The following is a 24,542-nucleotide window of genomic DNA, read 5'->3' as shown; positions in this document are numbered from 1 at the left end:
TTCAGAACTGGAGTGATGTGATCCAGTCTCTGGTCTTAGTGAGGACTCGAGCAGCAGCGTTCTGAATCAGCTGCAGCTGTCTGATTGATTTTTTTAGGGAGACCTGTAAAGACCCCGTTACAGTAGTCAAGTCTACTGAAGATAAAGGCATGGACAAGTTTTTCCAAATCCTGTTGACACATAAGTCCTTTAACCCTTGATATATTCTTAAGGTGATAGTAGGCTGACTTTGTAATTGTCTTAATGTGGCTGTTAAAGTTCAGGTCTGAGTCCATGACTACACCAAGATTTCTGGCTTTGTCTGTTTGTTTTTAACATTGTTGTTTGAAGCTGAGCGCAGACTTTTAATCGTTCCTCTCTTGCTCCAAAAACAACCACCTCAGTTTTTCCTTCATTTAATTTCAGAAAGTTCTGGCACATCCAGCCGTTAATTTGTTCGATGCACTTAGTCAGTTTTGTATTGGACTATAGTCCCCTGGCGATAAGGTTATGTAAATTTGTGTGTCGTCCGCAAACTATGGTAACTTATTTTGTTTTTCTCCATAATCTGAGCCAGTGGAAGCATGTAGATGTTAAACAGAAGAGGCCCCAGAATGGAGCCTTGCGGACTCCGCACGTCATATTTGTACGCTCAGATGCATAATTACCTATAGACACAAAGTAATCCCTATTCTTTAGGTAGGATTCAAACCAGTTTAGTACTGAGCCAGAAAGGCCAACGCAGTTTTCCAATCGGTCTAGTAGTATGTCGTGGTCGACCGTGTCAAATGCAGCACTGAGATCAAGTAATACTAAGATTGAAATTTTGCCATTATCTGTGTTAAGGTGGATGTCATTAAGCATGGCTAAGTCGTGGTCCTACGAAGAAATCATACGTCATACTGTATGTATTAAATAGCATTTCACAAATTTTACATTATATTGACAAACTAACTGCGAAAAACATGAATATCCCAATGTCACTTTTTACAGTATTTTTAAGTGCAACAAGCTGTAACACATCGTCTGGCTGCAACTTCAACTAGCTTGTTGCTAGGCAGTGAGGAAATCTCGTTATTTTCACATTTTGTTTCTCATTTAAAGTTATTTTTTGGGGTTATTAAATCATGCCTAAGACCTATTTGCTTGTGTAATCGTAACTGTGGTACTCTCTACAGTAGTGTTATTTATTCTGTCTCAATGATATTTATGTAGATCTCTCCGTATCTCTGGGTATTTGTATTAGTAATCTTTGTCAATACACTGCCATTAAAGCCTCTTCACTTGTAATGGTTATTGCCAACTCCCTTTTCCCATCTGTGGCCCAAGGGCAGAGCACCCTTGCAGCCACAAAAACAACAAAAGTGTGGCAGCACTCCCTTTGTAATTAATGGCAACCTGTGTCTGAAATGACCGGTCATCAGTGCTCCAAATGTCAAATTTCAAATAACTTGGGATACCGGCACTGTGCTATTGTTACGGCCACTCTAATCAAACACAAACGCTCTGAAATTACTTAAATAATAATAAAAGATAAAAGTAGCCCAAAAAAGCAAAATATGGGGAAGTCACTGAGCCAACCCCTCGTACTGTAGACACTATGAGTAATATTAGTGCCCAAAGATAAGAGCAGTATAAGAGATAAGAGCCCAGAATTGACCAATGTCTGAGTCCCAGATGGGGGAATTTTACCACAGGCTTATTTTATTTCATGTAATTGTGCTTGTTGAGCTTGTTATAAAAAAGAAAATAGAGGCCTGCCACACACTATTAGGAGGATCGTAAACAATGTTGGTTGTTCTTGTAACATTGCCTCCCTTACCAATGAAGAATTGTCAAGTTTCAGTGGTAGGGTGGTCCAATTATTCTGTAAAAGGACGGAACTAGACAAATGAGAAGAGAAGTTAAACATTATCTTGATACTAAATGTACTACCACGATTACTAATGTTATCTAACATGGTTGTTTACCACTGGAAAACATTGTTTGAACAAGTTTGCTTTAATGTAAAATGTGAATTTGGGTTATATTGGGAAACAAGCCACAGAAAGAGCTGATGTGTTCACCCCCAAACCAGGCCAAGAAATATTACTGCAACGCTGTGTCAACACTCATGTTAACGGCATTGTTCACTCTTCACTTGGCCCTCAAGGCAAACAGTGAGCCCAAAAAATGAAAAAGTAATTAGATAATAGCTTCAAGGTTGAGTTTAAAGGTGTGACATTTGTAAACGTGAATTATGTCCAGCCAGGTTAACTGTATCCTCACAAAAGATCAAATCTAACGTAAGAAGGTGTTATTTCTCCTTTATGAAGCACTGACTGGTCATGGACCAAAATACATGCTAGATTCGTTGGTTTCCTGTGAAGCATCCAGACCCAGACCGTCAGATTGTCTGGGTCAGGCTTGTTGTGTGTTTCCAGAACTCAGACCAAACAATGTGAAGCAGCATTTAGTTATCATGCTCCTCACCTGTGGAACAAAGTCTCATTTAAATCAGGGCTAAACACCTTATTGTTCACTGCATCTTTCTCATAAATCTCATTGGTATTTCTCAACTATTGATTCTTGTCCTTCAATGTAGTTGTTAATTAATTATTTTAATGAGTATTTTATTTGTGATTTTAATATCTATGTTATTGTAATGTTTCCACATTTGAACTATTCTTGTCCAAGCTTTGTCAGATAAAACAAATTAAGAGGCAGGCTTTGAGGATGACCAGAATTGTTGTTTATAATGTCATTTCAATATGGAGCTGCGCATCTTCCTTTTCTCTTGTTTCCTATGTCAGAGATTGGTTGGAAATATGCACTTGCACTAACCAAACTGGGGAATAATAGAAAAAGTAATTGGATGTTAAAACGGAGTGGCGCTCATGTCGTGACATTGTAATTGCAATCATCCTTGTCTTTATTTCTTTTTTTCCTCATAGAAAGTGAAGAGTTTGGGCCGGTTTTTATCCATGAGCCAGACGATGTTATTTCTCCTTTGGATTCTGAGGAAAAGAAAGTGGTGATGCACTGTGAAGCACGCGGGAATCCTCCACCCACATACAGGTGTGACAGATATTTGTCTGTCTCCTAATTGCAGTTCTATTTTCACAGCTCATAAGTGTGCCATTCATCACAAATATACAATCTCCTGTTCTCTTTTCAGTTGGTACATTAATGGGACAGAAGTGGATGCAGAGGCAGACTATCGCTACAGCTTCATTGATGGAAACTTAATTATTACCAATGCAAGTGAGATCAGTGACCATGGGAAGTACCAGTGTAAAGCAGAGAACAGCTTTGGAACCGTCCTAGGTCGAGAAGCTCTTTTGCAGTTTGCATGTGAGTAGACTTATTATCTATTTTTTCAAATGTGTACAATTCTACATACACAAGATCTAATAATAGATTTGATATACTCTATACAGTAGCATGTAGTTCTGTATGTACGTGTTGAAAAATGAACATTTTAGTCTGTTAGACTTAGGGGGGGGGGTTAAGAACATGGCTCTCATGCAAAGCCTGCAAGCTCTTTGTCTCTCTGAGTTAAAATAAACCTGTTTGGTTGCAGGGGTAAATAACCACTACGCTGTTTACAGTAAGGATAAGTTGCTGAGTTTAGTTCCCACCAGCATCTGATACTGTTGAATTGCAATGCTAACAGGGTATGTGTCCTTAAATGCCATGTGTCAATGGTAAATGAGAGCAAAAAGCGCATTTCTTCCCCCAGTAATCCCCTGGCCTAACTCCAAAACATCATCACAGGCTAAGGCAGCACACACAGAAAGACCAGGGGCACTGGGCTCAAAAGGAAAGTGAATTGTTGGTTTTCGCTGCAGTTTCCTCCGGAGCAATGGCCATAATTGCCTTATTGGCATGTCTACAGGGAACATACCGTTCTCACTTTCTGAAATGTTGCTAGAAGGTAGAGTACATGGTCTCATTTGTGGTTATGGGTAGAGTTAGGTGAATTTCCAGTGTCACTGGTCCGTTCTGGTGTATTTTATTTTATGCTAACTGGTTGAACTGGCATTTGTCACTGTGATGGCTTCTGGCAAATGAAAAAGTAGTACATTACCAACCTGTGCCGATGCCGTCACAGCACTAAATCACACTCGTATTGCAACCACTGTTAGGCAATAGCATGACTAGTTTCACTTCTTTTCAGTAGCATCGCTGTTTTCTGAAACAAATAGCGTTTCAGTAGCTTAGCTCCCATACTGATCATGAAGTGGCGCCGTAGCGTCCAGACGAGCTACATTTCCCAGAACACTTCTGAAGCTCAATCACAGCGGAGCTTTCTGCTGCAGTCTGAGATAAAACTGCTAGGATCACTGACGCCACCACCAAACACAGACGTGTGTGTTGTGTACATGGATTTATAAAAAAATAAATAGCTGTGACATAGTAAACTACTTTTGCCATGTTGATCTAGCTTCAGTGTACTAAAGCTTAATTGAATGTAGAATAAGTGGTATATTAGCTCACTAATCTTTATAGTAGAAAAAGGAAGTTAAGTAGCTTGCCTATCACTGGTAATAAGTAGTTTAACAACATGTTTAACATAATGTACTAACTAACGGAGATGCTAGTGTCCCTGACAGCCAAGCGAGAGACTAGGAGACGACATTTGGCAGTCTCAAAGAAAACTAGAACTGAGCCGTTGATATGGAATCATTTTGGATTTCAAGCCAACAAAAGAAGTTAGCTGAAAAAGACGAGGTAACTTGTAAACACTTAAACACTAAATAATAGAGAAATGAAGTCCTGGCTTACAGGAGCGTCCCACCACTATGTGGTCTGGAGCCTCAGTCTCAGTTTGAGCGTGTGCCCCATGTACCAAGGCTCGGTCCTTAACACAGGGGCCTGGGTCCAATTCCAATTCACGGCTCTTTGTTGCATGTCGTCTCCCCTCTCTCTCTCCTTTCCTGTCTACTGCTGTCCTTTCAATTAAAGTCAAGAAAGAGCCAAAAAAACCTTTGAAAAAATATATCCGGTACACTGGTCTGGTAAAACCACTTTAAACATTTTTGACGCGGACCCAAGCATTGTTATGGGGACTTACAGGTATTTCTTAGGAAACAAATGGCTAGATTAGCCTGAAACTGTTTTTTTGCTCTTTTGTTATATTTGTTTTCCTTCCCAAACTTTCATATATATGAGCGCGTTCAAAAAAATCAGTACAAAAAATCAGGAGAAGACCCAAATCAAATATAAGAGGAACTGCATTGGCAGGCAGGGAAGCCCAGATGGTAAAGCACGGACACCCACTTCAAAAAAGTGCTGCTGCTTTCAGAGGGACAGAAGCTGCGTCTGAACATGTATACTTATCTGTCCTCTCAACTGTCCAGATTGTTTCCTCCCCCTCTCTCCACTTTGATTTGTAGCCTATGTAGAGAAATTGACTCTTTTTCTGGTTGAAATAGGCTGAAGATGAGCAATGTAACATGGCACTCAAGCTGAGACATGGACAGCTATTTTTTATTTTGTATAAATACAGTGCATTTGCACTATATCATCCATCAGAACCATTGTGGCTGGATGAAATATTCTAGGGTAGTGTTTCGCCAACATTTTAGTTTTTTGAAGGCAGTGTGGGTTTTTTCTATGCACCTTCTTTATTGTGCAGTTCATTTGTTGAAGTTTGCATTTCTGTAGGTATACTTCTTTTTCTGACTAAGACATCTGCAGTTGCTCATTCTGTCCCACTTAAAACAAAGCTTACTGAATCACAGATGTGTCATGTAGTGAAAGTTGTTCCTTAGAAATGTACTGCAGCATTTACTTGTCTACTGAAATGAAATGGAAACCTACTGCTTAGAAAGAATGACACAAATTGGAAAGTATATACCTTTTCAACAACTGTCTGCCTAGCAGCAACTTACATGACTACTCAAGTATCTAAGTCTACCGCCATAAGATGCACCCCCTGTAATGACTGCATCATCCTGGCTTCAAAAAATATCTGAATATGTTGAAGTCAATCTGAAGCAAACCAAATCTCTTTATATTCAAATGAGTCCAAATAGATATTTGCATCTAGTGAATTTATTCTCTATTTTTCTATTCTTTTAATGCGCCTTGGCATATTTGTAGTCTAAAGTCTTAAAGCATTTCAAGGCTTAAGCAGAGGGTCTTCGGGGTCATGTTTGGTTAATTGGCAGGTGTGTCAGCAGAGACGATGGCCTCTTGTTTGTCAAACATCAGCTTCACCTGAGCTCCCTTTGCGCAAAATTGGATTTTCTTTCTAATAACAGTCTGTTGTTGAGGGCGTGACAGGGCGTAATGTGGAAAGATGCATCACAGACAGGCTGCGCAGAGTTCAAGGTATTACAGCAAAGTATAGCCTATAATCAGCTATAAAATGATAGCATTAATATTCCACCCTGTTGCCAAATCACATCATTTCCTTGCACTGTGACATAGTGGCAAATTTCCAGTTTGGAGCCCCACTGAATAAACGTGTGGCTGTCTCAGTTGTTGAGTCAGCAACAAATCCCACATCTCACCAACTGTTGTTGTTGGTCAGAAATGTGTGGGAGAATGAATGATTCTGTGTAATGGTGGCGCGTAGTTTCATCCCACTGTTAAAGAAACACTGAAACTATATGTGTGTATTTATAGGAAATAGAAGTGTTTCCGTAAACATCTCAGGTCAAATCTGTGTGTATATGATACAAAAATGCAAATTATGAATGAAATTATGTTTTGTAATCATGTAATAAGAAATTCGTATTACACATTTTTTTATTTTTTAAAAATCATATACATTCCTAAGTAAGCTTGACTTGACATAGGAGCTTAACAGTTGACCTGACCAAATTTCCTTTTCCTTCTAATCTATGGTTATTTACCGTATAAAGTGAGACATTTTGGCGTGGCTGATTCTTCAGCTTTAAGCAGTACAGATATTCAACAGCATCGATGTAAAATAGCCTCATACTAAGTCTAACTTTCTTTAAGATGTGGCGCTTCAAAAGGCTAGCCCCAGAAACAAAGAGGGGTGCCCTGCAGCACACATTTGGATGCAGAACCTGCCGCTCTCTCTCAGCATAACGAATGGGGGATATTTATCACCCAGTGTGGAGCTCAACTTATCCCTCCCTGTTCAGGTTGGCACTGCACATTTTCCAGGCTTGACACAGTCATCTACCGCTTCACCTGGTTCATAAACTGAGCGTTTTAAAGAAATAATGATATGCTTGTATATGTTCTGTGTCTATGTCTGTGTCTATGATGTGTAAATTAGTGAAGCATAAGATTTAGTATTTACTAAAGGTTAAAAATAGAGAAAGGGGGTCGGACCTGATAAGTTGTTTATGAACTTCTTCCTACTCCTTCTTGAACATGGGGATTTTTTGTTTGAATGACTTTCAATCATTTTGGAAGATTGTGCTTAGAAGTACATTACCTTATTTATCTGTCACTTTAATTAGATATATATGTATATATGTATACATGAATTTATGTATATGTATTTTTTATTTTAATGTTTAACATCTTCAAATAAACTACTTCTATATGTTGTTAAGACTTGAAATGGACTGGTCAACTTATTTGACATCCCATACAGTCCGCTGGCTCCTTGTATCTCTGTTTTTAGTTGGGGAATATTATACTCCCAATTACAAACTCTACCTTATATAATTTCAAGCAGATGCATGCTAATTCCTAGAGATCTTCAAATTGCACTTGAAAACTAGGTTCCAACGTCAAGGTTTTTTTCCCTGGAGCGTTCAGTCAAGTAAAGACAAACTCTAATTTTTTACTGGCCCCTATGCAAATAGTTTTTGTTATTAGTGGTTATCAAATAACGACAAAGAGTTATTTTGTTTGGGCTGGGTTGGTACAGAGGAGGAAAGGTTCAGTCAAGATTTGCCACAGTAAATTCTATTCACTGGCCGTGTACTCTGCTCCAAAGATGTTTCAGGGGGATGCTTTTTTTTTCTCTTTGTTTTGAAATTCGGAGCTGCTGAACTCACACTCTGGCTGTTTTTCAGCCGTGACTTTGAAGGCAGCAGGCAGAAAGGAGGCCTCTGATCTTTCTCCCCTAAGAGTTGTCTCTGCAGACGTGAGTCTGGCTGAGGCTAAGGTATCGAGCCACTCTGAGCACTACAGTAGTAATGAAATTAATCGGATGCTTTGACTTGAGCATTGGAAGACCCACACACACACACACACACACACACACACACCACACACACACACACACACACACACACACACACACACACACACACACACACACACACACACACCCCTCTGAAATGTTCTGCAAATGTGGAATGATCAGTAGTTAATGCCTATTGATTGAGTCCATACTGATTATGAAATAACTCATTTGCTTTGGGCACTTGCTCCTGTGGATCCTCCGGATTTTAAACCTTTATGGGGACATAAGTTGGCGTTAATGACCGTGTTGTTTTCACAGGAATAAAAAGTCACTTACATACCTGTAGTTTGCAAAGAAAATAATTGGTCAGAAAGCCTCATCTCATGTTTCCATGACATATGAATGCTTCAGTAATGACATCCTTTGACGATCAATCATCTGATCCACTTCCTCAATGCATACGCAGTTTCTGGCTAAACCGTTCTGTATGTGTTTTCAAACGGGGTGTCTCTCCCCTCTTTGTGTAGGGTGTTGACACAGTGTATTGCATGTGTTATAAAAGTAGAGTAGTGTGGGCGTAGCGAGTGTTTGGTTAAGGGCGAGAGAGAGAGAGAGACGGAGACAGACAAGTGTTGGCCATCGGAGCAGGTGAAAAATTTGCAGGAAAGTTATCATGTGGTAGGGAGTGTACAGTTTGTCCATGAATAAATGCTGCAAGTCTCCCCTGCAGCTTATTTACAACCACAGTGTGGAAGCTGAAGCAGGGAAGTTATCTTGCTCTGTTTTCAGAAAGACCAACATTTAAGGCTGTGGATTAAAATGGGAGTTATTGTCATGGGCTATTATCTAGTATCTTATGTAGTACTCTGTAGTACATAAGATAGTGGACATTTTAGATAGGGCTTTTGTTTTCAGTTGAACAAAGAGCAAACAGTTCTCCTTTTGTTGAAGTCAAGGAGTTGATATGTCTGTAAGTAAAGATGTGAAATGTAGTTAGAATAAGTGTTTTGATGGGCATTATTCTGTGAAAGAAAAATGTTATTTCAGTAGCTTAGATGAATGTAGGCTACACATGCTGGTCATCTGCTTCACTTTTCAGCTCCATAGCTAACTTAAAGGTGCATTCCTATGGAGGCCTGTGCTGTGTATGACAATTCATGGTATATACTTACCCGAGGTACTTACTATACTGGATAGTTGTTTACCACGTTTTAGTCATGTTACCTGTGAAGAGAAGAGGTTAAAATGCACATGCATTTTAGAAGTAGTTTATATCATTACATCAAGTTAATGAGCATTCCATGTACATGGAACTGTTTACATGTCATTGTTGTTTCATATGCCTATGTGTGTGCAGTACACTGACACATGCTTTGTGTTTACAGAAACATCAATAAAGCCACATCTTTTCCACGAACACAGTTTTATTGGAGTGTCTTGCCTTGCTCAGACATCCAATTGTGAGGACAGAATACATATATTTAATTAAAGCAGTCCTCAATTATTTAACTCAAACACATCTCAACCAGGCCATATGATATGCTCCTTCTGTACATTTAAGAACAAATATCACTACAGAAAATAGCAGATGAGCCGAGTTCACATTACTGACACCAATGACTATCTCTGTAATAACTTGGCTGCAATTTAGCACATTCAGTCCAGTCATACACTAGTCATCCACCTAGTTTTGTTTTTTTATGGTGGCTGTTACTGCTTATGCTAACTATGACTTCTTCATTCCAAACAACCAGTGGAGCTGCTGCCTGAAATGTAAAATGTATTATTTCCTGGAGATGTATTCCAGGAAAGACCTGCCCTGTTACTGGGTGTTTTCAACAACCAGCGTAATGGGTCTCTTAAAGTGGATAAACTGTGCTGTAGATGGAATTGTTATCATGCTATTGTATTTTTAGATAGAGAGTAGCAAAATGAAAATACTTAAGATGAAAATGATATTCAATATTTATCAAAATAGGCCAGCACTTCTTAGAAGACGTATGGTTCTTCAGTATGTACCCCAGCTGAATAATTGAAGGGGAAGGGATATCTACGAAAACAAACACACACACACACACTCTCATTCATATGAGTCATTACTATTATACTGTGTATTTGCTAAGGAAAGCTACAGTAGAGGAAAGGAAAAGAAGAAGCTATCTATGCTGACAGACAAAGGACAAGGTGGTGACAGCTGCCGGTGAACATTACAATAGGACGAGCCAGCAGCCCCCACTTAGAATGGAGGCACCTTACATTGAATTGACAGTCCAATCTGTGGGAAATGAATTTAAGGTAAAAGGTTCAATCAATCATATTCATTTTAAACCATATCGGAGCCAAGAGAGGGGGTCTACAGGCATCTGCATTCCAGGGATTTTTGATTTGTGTGTTCCAACACTGTCACACTGGAGCTGAAAGACTGCCTCTTTAGTGTTGGATATGGCTTGTTTTAAGCACAGGAAGTGCTTTGTTGTGTGGAATGAATGCTGGTAAATCCAGGCACTGTCCTGCTTGATTCTACTGATGAAGTGCAGTAAACCACATGAAATATTTACTCTTCCACTATTCTTTTTTCTAACATAGTTGCGCTATTTCTTCTTACCAATCTTTCTAAGTGTTCAAATTAACCTTTTGTTTTGTATTCTTTTCTTATATTTGAGCTTATTTTTTCTTGAGAACTAAAATGTTTATAAGACTTTACATGACCATTACAGAAATAGTTTTAAAAAATAAAGAAATACAGTTTGATATCAACTGTGTGCTATATTTTAAGATAAAGGCCGCCATGAACTATGATTATTAAACGTGCCAGAAAATTTGGAGGAAGGTTTTCAGGTTTAACGGTCCCGGGTCAGCAGCCCAGGGCCGGTCTCTGGGCCACACGTTGGCGCTGCTTCAACTAGAAATGAAGCAGGTGGCATCGGGGTCCAGAAGGCCTGAACCTGCCTTTTTTCCTAATTCCACAGACAAACAAAACGACCACATGAGACCACATTCATGTTAGTAAAGGAGATTTGTTACGAGAAAGGAACATCACATTGCAGGTTTTTTTCTATGAATTGAATGATTTATCATAAGTCAATTCTAGGGCTTAAATGTATTGATCTAAATCAATTCTTCAGCTCTTTAAATGATAGGAAACCATCTAAACTTAATGCAAGCTGCAATAATCCTCTTTTCACACTAAGACACCAGTTCAAAGAAGTTTTGTTATTAAATTATAATTTTAACAACTTTAAAGGGGCTGCACTAAATATTTACAACACTACTATATTTGTGTAAAGATATAGGGGAGTAATTGCTTCCTGTGCAGAGAATAAGGTCGACTTCCTCTGTGTCTCTTGTAATCCAAGTCTGTTTTTTTTTTTTGATAGTCCAGCTGAGAGTAAATGCATGCGCCGGTATCTGACGCAGAGTGCCATTGTTTTTTTTTTGTCGGTCTGAATCTCGAGTACAGCCCCTTTCAGGGGTTCCTTGCCTCTTGTTCTGGCCCAGGCTTCCCTTAGTATGTTCACATTGGACACTGAGATACATGATATACGTCCATAGCATTTCATGCAAATGCAAAAGAAGGTAGTGTGCCATGCTTGGGCTGGGCATGTAAACCGTTTGATGCCAAAGACCCACACTCACTTTTTAACTATGATGATGATCAGTTGGAATTGCAAGTGCAGCCACAAGGACAACTCAAAATTCAACTATGTCATCTATGACTTCTAATATGTATAACTGTCTTATATTATACTGTATTGCAGAGTAGCATTGTGTTTGTGTGCTGTTCCAGATCTCGGGGCTTTCAGTGGGAAGACCAGAGGCGGGGTTTCCGTGCGTGAAGGCCAAGGTGTGGTGCTCATGTGTAGCCCTCCTCCTCATTCCCCAGGTAAGACGTTAGACCTTCACTCAAAGCCAGAAAAAAATCATGTTTTTTACTCTTCCCTGCTTAGGATTGTCCATAGACTCTTCCCTTTTCATCACCATTACTATAACAACAAGTAATGTTGTTATCACTGTGCCAGGTGAATGATTGGTTTCATTATTTATTTATTGCATTGTGTTTCCATGGTTAGTTTTTGCACCCGTCCGTTCTCCTCTCCATCCATCCATGCTATCCAAATGATAAGCATCATAAATTATGGCAATGCCAGAGCACCAATTCTCAGAGATCAAATTTGATGGATCATTAGAAATGTAAAAGAAATGTTACACAACCAATTATTTCACTTAGGCAGAGCATAGGCAGCGCTCTTTAATGGCATACCTTGAATATTCCTCTCTGCAGTTGTCCTCTAACGTAAGCTCTTATGTGAGCCATGAATCATCCAGGCTTTCTGTTTGCATCAGCAGCACTGCACCCGTGGGAATGTTTGCCATGAGTGCTCCTCAGCTCCTGTTCTGGATGCCATTTTGAATGACATGACAACCAGAGAATTAGTGACAGAGTAGCTGATAAAAAAAGAGATAATTAATAAACAGGGATGCTTAGTGATTGGCAGATTAAAGTGTAGTGCAGATGATTCTCATCCTTAAGGTTGTTTATCAACTACAGCACAGGTGTTGCCTTTGCTCCAGTTGAATGGCATTTTGATTTGATTGGTTTTCAGGTTTCAGGTCTGTATGTCCGTCCCGTTTTCTCGAATGCGTTATCTCAGGAGCCCCTCAGAGGAATCTCTTCAAATTAGGCACAAACGAGGTTCAAGGTTTACGTTTCTTCATTTGTCATGTGCACAACAATAACAGACATAGTTGTTGGCAATGGAAATCTTCACAGGCCTCAGACACCTCCCACAATGCTCATTCAATAATTAAAAAAACATATGTTAAAGCAAAATCAGAATCTAAAACCGAAGAAAAAAAAAGTGCAAGTTAAGATATAGGGCTAAAATATAACATATGTAACATTTGTGTAGACAGTTTTGTCTGGACTCAAGGATGAGGATTAGAATTCAGTTGTCAAGGTTCAAGGATTATGTGACCTCACATAACACTTTTTTGGCCATAACTCAAGAATGCATGCGCTAATTACCAGCGTCAGCTGTTACTCTAGTTGCTGGCGGCTAGCTAGCTTGCCAACAAGCTCTGTTCGTTTATTCAGTATTCTTAAACCAAACAGTATTAAACCCCAGGGTATATTATGACAAAGGTGTCCAATAGGATAAAATGATGAAGTGATGACATTTTATAGACAAAAGGGCAAAGGTCAACTTCACTGTGACATCATGATGATCTTTAAAAAAACAACAACTTCTGGCCATTATTCAACGCCATAACACAGGAACAGAATGGGAGACATTTGATCGGGTGTTGAATTAGTGACACTAATCTTGAAACTGGGGTAATTTTGTAGATCTTCTGTGCAAAGCATCCATGTTTCGTAAAAAAATACACATAAAACCTCCTAATAAATTGCTACATATATTACATATGAGCATGGACAGACATGGACGTAAACAGCAACTTGACTGGTTAGGTAACACACTGCATTTGCAAATATAATCTCAGCAGATACACGTTTTTATTTTTCCACCCCAACCAAAGTTTCCTCTTAATGGTTAAAAGAGAAATTGACATGAGATTAGATTCAAACACCGGAGATGTTGTTATGTGAGATCAGTATAATGGAAATAGTGATTTTCTGTCATTTAAGGTTTGTTACAGTCTTGCTGATGCAAGCTGTAAGCTGTAAAAATGGACCCAGGCTTCATGATGACATACTGTGAGACCCCATGTACCATGGCTTGTGTTAGATTGACTGACTGGATCAATACAGAATATGTTATATTAATAATCAGTCAACCGCTTAAAGTGCAATTTAGAACAATGACACTTTACATCAGATATCATTCAAATAATCTCAGTATCCAACATCTCATGTGGTGAAACACTGTAGCGAGTCATTTTAATACTTTATTCTTTGCTTTCTGGTTTTTATTGTCTGTATACATACATTCAATACGTTCGCAAAATGAAATGTGACAGAGGTTGTCAAATCAGCATGTATTGCCCAAAGACAGTAAATAATTAAGAACAGATCTACAAAGTAAAACTCATGACATTCAAGCCCAGAATAACTTCCATACTTCCATACTTACATTAAGTGCTGCCATGTAATAACATTGTGACTTTTAAAGAAACAGCAATCAAAAGTTTTGTTAGGTTTCCTATTTCCTTTTAAGGTGATAAAAAAATGTATTCAATGTGTAACAGCAGTGGAAAACAAAATCTGATATATATATTTATATTCAGTATCTAAATAATCTTATATATACTGTGTGTGTGTGTGTGTGTGTGTGTGTGTGTGTGTGTGTGTGTGTGTGTGTGTGTGTGTATGTATGTGTATATATATATATATATATATATATATATATATATATATATATATATATATATATATATATATATAGTTAAAAAAGGATTCATATTTTACAAGCTTAATTGGTCCTTCAACCATAACTATAAAGCTTTTACAGCTCAAATGTGTTGGCTATATTTAAAACAAGCAGTGGTCTTTTAACCATCATGCTACACTCAAGCCAGCATTGCTATACTAGCTTTGTCACATAAAGATTATTAAAACGGTATAAAAAAAACTAAATACTTGCTTCTTAGATCTTGGTAAATGGCAGTCCAGCCTCAGCTGGCTGTGGAGCCTATTTTTCTTTGAAGCATATTTTTTGTACAGAGTGTACTCCAATACACAATACAGGTAGGATTAGAATGTATTTGTTCAACGTTGCTGACATCAAATGAAAAATTATGCCCAACAGCTAAAATAATTAAAAAAAGAAACGCCACAGCCATAAAATGGGCGGTGTGATGAATGGTTGGTGTGTCAGACCGTGTCACTATTGAAATGCACATTGTATAGGGGAGTGTTAAACAATGGTTGGGTTAAATTGGTTGTGGGAGGAATCAAATACATTAAAATGCCACTTAAATCCAATAGGTATCATGAGTGGAAATAATTTGGATTCACTGAGATGTGAAAAGTTTATTATTTTCTATTTCATGGCTTTGAGCACCTGTCATCAGTTTTTATGTGTGTCCAGGTAAATAGGGTTTACTTTAATAAAGCTAAAGTACTTTGTACAAAACTATTCTCTGGTATCTTTTGATGATTCTAATTCTCTGTAGCAAAACACATTTTGCCATTAATAATTATAATAATATGGTAAACTTTATTAGTCCCGCAAGGGGAAATTACAATTACAATGAACATTACGATGATTGTATATTCTATGTGTTAGTCTCTATTTTATAAAGAGCAGTTGGTCTAGTTTGTGCTGACAATCTGGATTACTAGTGTGTGTGCTCCAATTCTGTTCTTCCATCACTGCTTCCCTCTTGCTACACAACAAATGTACGCGTCACCCGTTTTAACCCACCTTAAGTATTAGGAGCAGTGGATCCAGGGAGCAACATGGTGTCAGTGTCTTGCTCAGGAAGACTTTGACATGTGGCCGGAGGAGCATGGGATCCAACCGCCAATGTTGTGGTTGAGGGGCGACCACTCTAAGTAGTCCTTTCAGTAGAGGACAGTATGCGAACTGCAGCCAAGGACTTTGAGCTCACATCAAGTGTTGAATTGAGTTAAAATCATTCCGATCTGAGCAGGTATTTCTTACTTACCACGAGGTCATTGCTAGTCTAAAGAAGATAAAGACATCTCCAGAACAGTCACATTATGCATGCATAATCAAAGCTCATCAAGAGTTTTGAAATAGTGGCAATATTGATTAGATTAAGTTGTCCCTGAGTTTGACAGCCACATTAGTTTTATATAATGATGAATGTGGTTGTGTAGAACTACGCACATTACACACAAAGCATACTGCATGCTGCCATTGTCAACTCTATGTTTATCATACTCATAGTCATGCATCCATCCGTTTTATTACCACTCATTCCTATTCAGGGTCACTTTGCCAACTATTGCTGGCCCGTTTTTTCCTCATCTTTTTTTCTTCTCTGCAAACCCACATTTTGTTCTAAGCAACTGTGTAATCTTTCTTTTTTACAAACTTGATTGCTGTCATCAGCATGCGTTGTAAAGAATACTAAGTACATATCGCACATCTGTGCTGCCACGTCTGCCAGGGATCAGGAGTTTATATTCTACACTATCACACACTGTTATTCATGAATAAAATATAAAAGATTCAACCTAGATGCAAATACTTTAATAATCTGTCAAAGATTATTAGTTCTGAAGTCATAGAAAAAGCTTTTTCTGTGCCCTGTCGTTTTTTGGTCAGAATTGACAATAATTAAGAGAAGAGTGCTTGAGTCATTTAATGACCCATTACACACACACACACACACACACACACACACACACACACACACACACACACACACACACACACACACACACACCACACACACACACACACACACACACACCACACACACACACAGGGACCCCAACCCACTTAATATGCAACTCCACTGTATACTACTTCTACACTAGAGGAAGACATTGTATTACTGTATTTACCTGAGATTCAGAAAGTAATCAAGAATGTAAGAATGCGCGCGCCAGACAGAGAGAGAGACGGTGTTGTGGATTGGATTGTTAACAGATTTAACATTTCAACAGACGTATTTATATCCATACAGGTTTAGTTTCTTGACGGTTAACGGTTAAAGCAGGGGATTTGATTCGGGGGGGTATTTTTCCGACTTAATTAACCCGGCTCAGGGTGAGTCTGTTGAAAACTGATGTGTCTGCCCGGTTCAACTCTGAGAATTTCTCGCATGGCACAACGCTCTGAAGGAATAATCTCTGAGATTAGGCTACTATAATGCGAGTGCAGGTTATGCAAAGATGAAAAATAAACAGCAGGCAAGGGTTTTATTCCATTAACCACTTTTGTCTTAGATGGTGATACAGGTTACCTCAAAACAGTGGCATAGGGCTTAACACTCTGTTCCAGCTCCCCCTTAATACAACAAACACACACAATGAAACAAACAATATACACCCATAACTCTCATAAACAAAGATGTGTGTCCAGAGTCATTTACTGTAAGAGACAGTCGGCCTCAAGCTCACTCAGTAAGAGTGTTCGCCCCGTGTAGGCTGAGTCCTGCAGCGGCCGGGGTTCGAATCCAACCTGCTGCCCTTTGCTGCATGTCATCCCCCATCTCTCTCTCTCTCTCTCTCTCTCTTCCCCTTTCATGCCTATCAACTCTAATAAAGGGAAAAAGAGATAGGCCTTCACACTATGAACACAGTACAAACAAACGTTCACACACTTCAATCTTCAAACCGTGTTCACAGTTCACATAACACAACAGTATAAATAAGATCATGCCCATAACAGGATTCACACATAAAATTAATGAAGCCTAAGGGCCCGAGAGGAGGCACCGGCCTCACGCTGCCTAGTAATCAGCGTCCACAAACATTATCCTCCAGCTGACGCTTGCTTATGCCGTCATCAGCAGCTACCAACCACACCTGCACCGGCAGCGCCTTATACTACATTATGTTCTGTCATGTAATACAATAGCAGGAAAAGAGTTCCCCCCCCTCCCCCCCGCTGTTCTAAAGCGTTCTGCATGTGGCGTCTGCTGATGTGCAGGTTACCTTACTCCCCCAAACACGGACACACATATTATATACAGATACGTCTGGCTTCATAATGTAAATAGCCTGCCTATAAGAGACATCACACTGTTTGTGCGTTGCATGTGTGGGATTCTGAAAAGTTCTGCAATTCGGGAATTCTTTGTTTATTCAAAGTCAAAGACAGCTGAAAGTAGTGCTACGTTGGACATATTAGCTGCCAAAGCTCCGCTGCTCTATGTCTCTTGTCCTCAGGGGAAGGGGGGGAGGAGCCAGCGTCTAGTTAGCTTCATATATGTAACAATATTTTATGCATTTCTAATTCAAACAACGTCAAACTTGGCACCGCACTCTACTGTACCGCACTTGCTTAAATCTCATTGCACAGGTACTGCACTTGTGTATAATGACAATAAATGCTTTCTATTCTATTCTACTCGAGTCCATAGCAAGACACCGGTCAAGTTTAAAATCGGTCTAAAGGTTTGAGAGATATGCGCATAACACACATACACACACACACACACACACACACACACAACACACACACACACACACACACACACACACACACACACACACACACACACACACACACACACACACAGACCTTCCTGTAATTTATAGATAACCTTGCTACCAATAACAGGCGCATTAGGTATAATTGTTATTTTACTGTATTATTTTACAAGTCTTTGTGCAGACTTTCAGTCATTTTGCTCTGATGAGCAAGCTGATTCTTCGTGCAGTACAAAGCCCATACTCATTACTTTGTTCAGTTATCATCCATATATTTTGAGCAGTGACTAACAAGGCTGTGCTACATTATCAGGGGTTAATGATGTTGTTAGTATTTGTTGTGGGTTAAAACAGTATGTATTCTGCTGAAATGTATATGACTTTAGTAATTATTTGCCATGCTTTGCAAAAAAACTAAATCAATCAACATTGAATACGCCATACACTCGTCTAAGCTAATATTATTCTTCAAGGAATGACTATTTAAATTAATACTGCCCCGCTCCTTACGATGTTCAAATTCTTTTAAAAAGCATCTGAAGACCTTGTTAACAGCTTTGAGTTGACAAGGGTTATGGCTGTTTGACTCTGTTTTCCTTTGTATTCATATGTCTACATAATAAACTTTACTTATTTATATACTTACCTATTGATAGCTTAAAGGGCATGACTGAGGGACAGTTGCTAGCTAACAAACTAGCCAACCCCTGCTCTGCAGACCTCAGTTGATCCTTTTTCATGTAGAAAATGAGGTCTTACAGAGTTTTCTCAGGATCACCGGAGTTGAATGCTTTTATGAATGTTTCTGGAATCCTTTTTGTTCCTCTAAGCGGATGATTGGTAGACCTAGCTTTACCAGAACTCCCTAAGCAAGCAAGTTTCCAGGTAGATCCAGGCTGGCCTTTGTGGTTACCATAGCAACCCGGGTGGCAGAACCACCATACTTTGTCCTGCCTGACAATCCTGTACTTTACCTGTGTCCACATCTCATGGCTTAGATGACGGGTTGAATTTTGGAGAGGCACCAGAGAAAGGTCACTATCACTCTATAATGCACATGATTTTAACAGAGCAACGAGGACTCTGACAAACACCAAGACCAAGTCACAAGATGAATAAATAAATCTAGGTTCTGCTTTTTGCTAATGTTGATGTTCTCCACTTGCTTTTGTAGAGATCATCTACAGCTGGGTGTTCAATGAGTTCCCATCCTTTGTTGCTGAGGACAGTCGGCGCTTCATTTCCCAGGACACGGGAAACCTGTACATCTCAAAGGTGCAACCCTCTGATGTAGGAAGCTACATCTGCCTGGTGAAGAACACGGTGACCAATGCAAGGGTTCTGAGCCCTCCAACACCTCTAACACTGAAAACCGACGGTGAGGCGCTCAGATTTATAGCACTTTTCTCAGACGATAGGCCCTGATTTGTATAAATGCCCTAGGCAGACAAATCGAATGGATTTCATTGGATAAACCACACAGAAAATATCCCATTCCTCTCGCTGTTGACTTGAAAGAGTAACATTTATTTATTTAGATCTATTACGGTGCTTCCTCTTTCTGAACTTGTTTAGCGCTGATGAAAATCTAAAAGCATATTTTATATTCTGCTGCTGCATTTTATTGTATTATAATGCGACCGGATAAAAACATTTCAGCTCAGATAGGTTAATAAAAGAGGGTCGGCCCTCTGCTTTCCACTGAGCCTCATGTAAGTGGAGGGCGTTATGAATTCCATACACACTGTAAATAGATAGTGAGCAATGCTTTAACATTAGTGTGGGGAGTCTTCTTTGCTCACAATGTGCTTTGTGAAACTGGCCGTCAGGGAAATCATTTTCCAGCATAAAATTAACTGAATCAATGGCCCTTGCTGTGGATGGGATTTTGCTCTTTTATAGTAGCCTCTCAGGAGCCATGCTGCAGAGCTGTTTGTTGGATTCAGGTGTGGATTTCACCTACAGGCTTTTTACATCTGACTACACAGAGATACGTCCATCACTTCACACAGGTGCCTGTCATTGTCAGGGTTCTTAAAGAGCCACAGTGAAGCTGGGAAAAGGGCCTCTGTGCCTTGGAACCACATTTGTTCCAAATGTTGCAACATGATTTTACCTCTTGCAGATTACATCCCTTCCAGCAAGATTCCTACTCTCTATTTGCATAACCTTGTATGAAATGGCCCTCAGAGACATACATAATACTTAGCACATAAACTGTGGTAAATTGGTTTGGGCCGCTCATTAACAGATGAAAACAGTCAGAAGGGCACGTGGTCAGTCTGCTTTCAGCATTTTAATGTGGTGGTTGGATGAAGAAACAGAAAAATGTTTTCTTGTTGTTAATCATTTCAATGATGATTGAACACCTTTGCAGCACCCATGATGTCCATCTATAATGTTACGATGACACTTGTGCAGAAGGACAACGCCGTCACCTGCAACACAACATGGTCAAATCAAATCTTTACAGCTGTAGCTCCATTATGCCAAAGAATGCCTAGGCATCACTCGCTCCTGCAAATCTTATGATGTTCAGCAGTCTTCTATGCAGAAAATTGCATTGGCACACCTCACAGCAGACACCCAAATGTTCCCATGCTGTGTGCAAACCTCAGTCATTGGAGTCTGTCCAATCAGACACTGCAATCTGTGCCTCAGTAAAAGTGAGTGATTATTACACAGTAGACAGTTCAAGCTGGATCTGTGTGCAGCTCACCACTGTCAGCTCCAACCCTGACTCTCTTAATCAAAACAAGCATCTGGGCTCCATTATACCCTGCTGGAAGCCATTGATCGTCAATTCGCAATCCACCTTGAGCAGAGCTGGGCTGAACTCTGCATTAATGCACTTTACGTTTTAAACGGATATACAGTTCTCCTCAGAAACACACTCCCTTTGATGTATCTGCTTGGTGGAAATAGAAGCAACTGCATAATATAACTGAATAGCACTGTGAAATGGCACTAGATCAGAACACGTGTAAAGCAATACTACAGCTAAATGAAATTGCTGTTAATAAAACATTCCGACATGTTTTTCTGTTATGCATCAGTTATGATAACGGTCTTTTGATTAAAGGAACATAAGCCTCAGAGGTTTACGATGCAGTGTTGTACCACGGTGTGCAGGTGAATGGCGTGGCTTTCCTCCGTGGCCGCACTGCGCGATTAGTTAGCTAGCTAGTCACCGAGGACAAGTTGACGCAACATGCCAAATAATGAATTAATCAACATATCTGTAAATGAGCCAGTGTTAGCCAGTCGGCAAATTTTCAACTGTGGTCCTAGTTACCTAGCATGCTAGTACTAGCCAATCACAGTAGGTTGAAAAAACAATCCCTTTCTGACACACAGCCAATCACAAGTGTTACATCATCTGCAGTCTCGCTTTGCCAGACCCTCCTCCAAAGTGCACTAAAGGAGGGTCTGGCTACTCCACTAGCATTTGGGGATGGGAGGAAAACGTGCTCTGGTTTAATGGCATTTCTTTAAACCAATCAAAATTGCCATGGGCGGCGTTAAACTCTGAGGAGCATTCAACAATAGCCTTCATAAATCCACCAAATTAAAAATTCCAAAACCAAGAAAGCAGAAGTAAACGGAAAAGGAACGCGAAGGACATAGACTGCGTTGTCTGTAATCACGTGACCACGAGCCGATCTGGTACCTGCACTGGCTGCAGACGGGTCTCGGCCGATCAAAAGAGAAAGGACACTGCAGTGCCGAGACTGAGAGAAAACAAATGTCAATTTCTGATTGTTTCACAGCAGATACATTCTAAAGCAAAGTAGCAAATCGATGTTGTTGCCCGGGGGCACGGCCACAGCTAGCCCCCACCCAGCACATCCTAGCGCCGGGAGCTAACCAGGCTAACGGCCAAAAACAGAAAGTTCGCTGATCTGTCGGGGAACAGACCATCAGACCCCAGATGCTGGTGTCTGTGTCACAGCGTTCTGCCTAGGCGCAAGTCCGTGCTTCGACTGACAGACGCCTGGCGGTAGAACATTACATACTGGACGTTTAGGTACTTTTGTAGGCAGTTGTTTATTATAAACCTATTCCAATAGAGATGGTCAAAGATAACAAAATCATGTAATACATGGCGTAACACTCAACAGTACCTAGAGCTAAAGATCTGTTTACAGCAGTAGGTCTGTGAATTTTATATATATATATATATATATATATATATATATATATATATATAACTAAACCTCTTCAATTACAGTCATGTGAATATATCCAAAATGGATGTTTTCAGATTGGGCTTTTAACCTTTGTTTTTAGATACAGATAAGTGGTAAAGCTTCCAGTTGGGCTGCATTACTGATGGTGTTATTTTTGTCATAAGACGTTTTCTCTCTCCACACCGACAGTGAAACATAATGTTTGCAGGCCCATGTTATCTCCATATGGGCATGTTTTCTGTACTACACTATAAATTGTTATTGAACCCCAAAGGCCCATAGCCATATTGGATGTCAGCATGAGTATTTACAAAGCAACATGTTTTTAGTGGTGTAGTCAAAACAACTGATTGCCTTTTGCCCTGAATACACACATTCTGCTATCTAGAAAGCACTAGTGTACACTTTATACATACACCACTGTTATCTCTGTCAGCAGTAAAAGTACTATGTACTACCTTAACCCCCAAGAAGCAATGTTTTTTGTTCTTTTTAATTGAATCATCAGAAATCAATAATCATAGTCACATTATCAGAAATCTTCTGGTATATTGCAACATTTTGTGCAATGTTAATCATGCTCCTTTACTTGTATAAAAGTATAGAAGGAGGATCAGTTAATACCTGTACGTATACGACTAAATGTAAGAGGGAGTTGTTAGTAAACTACTATATGTGTAGTATTGCATGGGGAAATCAGATTTTTGTTCTCTTGTTCTTTTTTTCTGAACAAAGTTGCAAAAGTTATCTTGCGTTAGTTCTTCTGAGAGGCTCTAATGAAAACGCCTGTGCATTACTGGATCAGAGAGCTAATAAAATGCTTACTAGATTGGAATAAGTTTCAGTTCAGGCATTTTACCTTGAAATTGATTTGCAAAGCACAACAGAAAAAAATGACATATTCATGTGATTAATAAATGAAACTGAAACTATAAAAAGGGCTGTTAATGTCTTAGCACACCAAGCCAAGACATTTCTCTCAATTCTATCAGGTCCAGCCACTGAGACTGAATATGATATTGAATATACTATGACATGAGGCAATGAAATATTGAAAATTCATTATATGTGAAGGGCTGCTTTGGAGCTATAAATGTTGAGAATGAGATTGAAATTGAAAAGTTCTGTGGAACAAATATCATAAAACTCCTTTCTTTGCAGCATTCATTTCATAACATAAAAAGTGTCAGGTACACATAGAAGGTGTAATTATGGCTTCACAAATGTCATGCCGGTCATTTGTCTTACTGATCATGTGTGTTACAGTGCACGTGGCGCAGCACTGCATGTGTTGTGTTGGGAATTCAGGACGGTACGGGGTTAGCAGTGTGTCCATCAGTGGTGCTCACATGCAAGGACTGTGTGTACTTTTAACATTCTTAATACAAGAACAAAATGCTCATGTAATATTTATATCGCAAACTCCCATTTAATAACAGTAATTAGATTCCAGATGAAGGTGTTTTCCTTTGTTACACCAAATTTTCTCAATGCCATCTGACATATTATTCTGGCAAATGGATATAAATGGCTGCCTCGACATACAGATGAATAAACAAAGAAAACCTCTAGCTATGACGTGAAGCGGAGGTGCTAGTCATTGTGGCACTTAGCAAGACTGATAACACATTTTCACTTGTGTCCTTCACAAGGTGTTTGGAAATTGTAGAGTGGATTACTAATTCCTGAGGACAATACAGTACATTACCCTGTTGTCACCGGAGAATATGTGTTAGTACATCATCTTAATGGTTTGTGTATGGGATGTACCATGGCTTTGCCGTTTCTCATTCGGTAGATTGTGGTTGCTACTAATATGCTACTGTACATATGCAGACTTATTATTATGCTTCATAAAAATAATAAGAGTGCTGTCAAAATTAACGTGATTATTGTCTATATCTACGACCTTCCACTTGTTGGGGATTGGTGTCGGAAATTCCGACTGATGTCCTTCTTGTCGGCCGGATGTCCGTTACCTTACGCTTTCTTTGTGTTGTAATTTAAAGTCTTTTAAACTGCTCCTCAGATCTCTGCAGGGTAAATCCAGACAGCAAGCTAGACTATCTGTCCAATCTGAGGACTATGGTTACCTGGTCCTCAGATCTCTGCAGGGTGAATCCAGACAGCTAGCTAGACTATCTGTCCAATCTGAGGACTATGGTTACCTGGTCCTCAG

General features: G+C 39.4%; 1 protein-coding gene across 2 annotated transcripts in view; it reads left to right on the top strand.

Moving 5' to 3' along the window:
* Positions 1-24,542, top strand: part of cntn5 (contactin 5) — a 117,044-nt gene that overhangs the window by 50,813 nt on the left and 41,689 nt on the right. For both annotated transcript variants that reach the window (XM_032509553.1, XM_032509562.1), the window contains 4 exons: positions 2,913-3,036; positions 3,137-3,312; positions 11,871-11,966; positions 19,348-19,551. In XM_032509553.1, coding sequence (XP_032365444.1) covers positions 2,913-3,036; positions 3,137-3,312; positions 11,871-11,966; positions 19,348-19,551 — 600 coding nt within the window. The remainder of the gene's footprint in view (positions 1-2,912; positions 3,037-3,136; positions 3,313-11,870; positions 11,967-19,347; positions 19,552-24,542) is intronic.

The sequence above is a fragment of the Etheostoma spectabile genome, chromosome 3 (genome assembly GCF_008692095.1).
Source record: "Etheostoma spectabile isolate EspeVRDwgs_2016 chromosome 3, UIUC_Espe_1.0, whole genome shotgun sequence".
Classification (NCBI taxonomy): domain Eukaryota; kingdom Metazoa; phylum Chordata; class Actinopteri; order Perciformes; family Percidae; genus Etheostoma; species Etheostoma spectabile.
The sequence above is the reverse complement of the archived record's forward strand: the minus strand, read 5'-3'. Positions and strand labels throughout refer to the sequence as shown.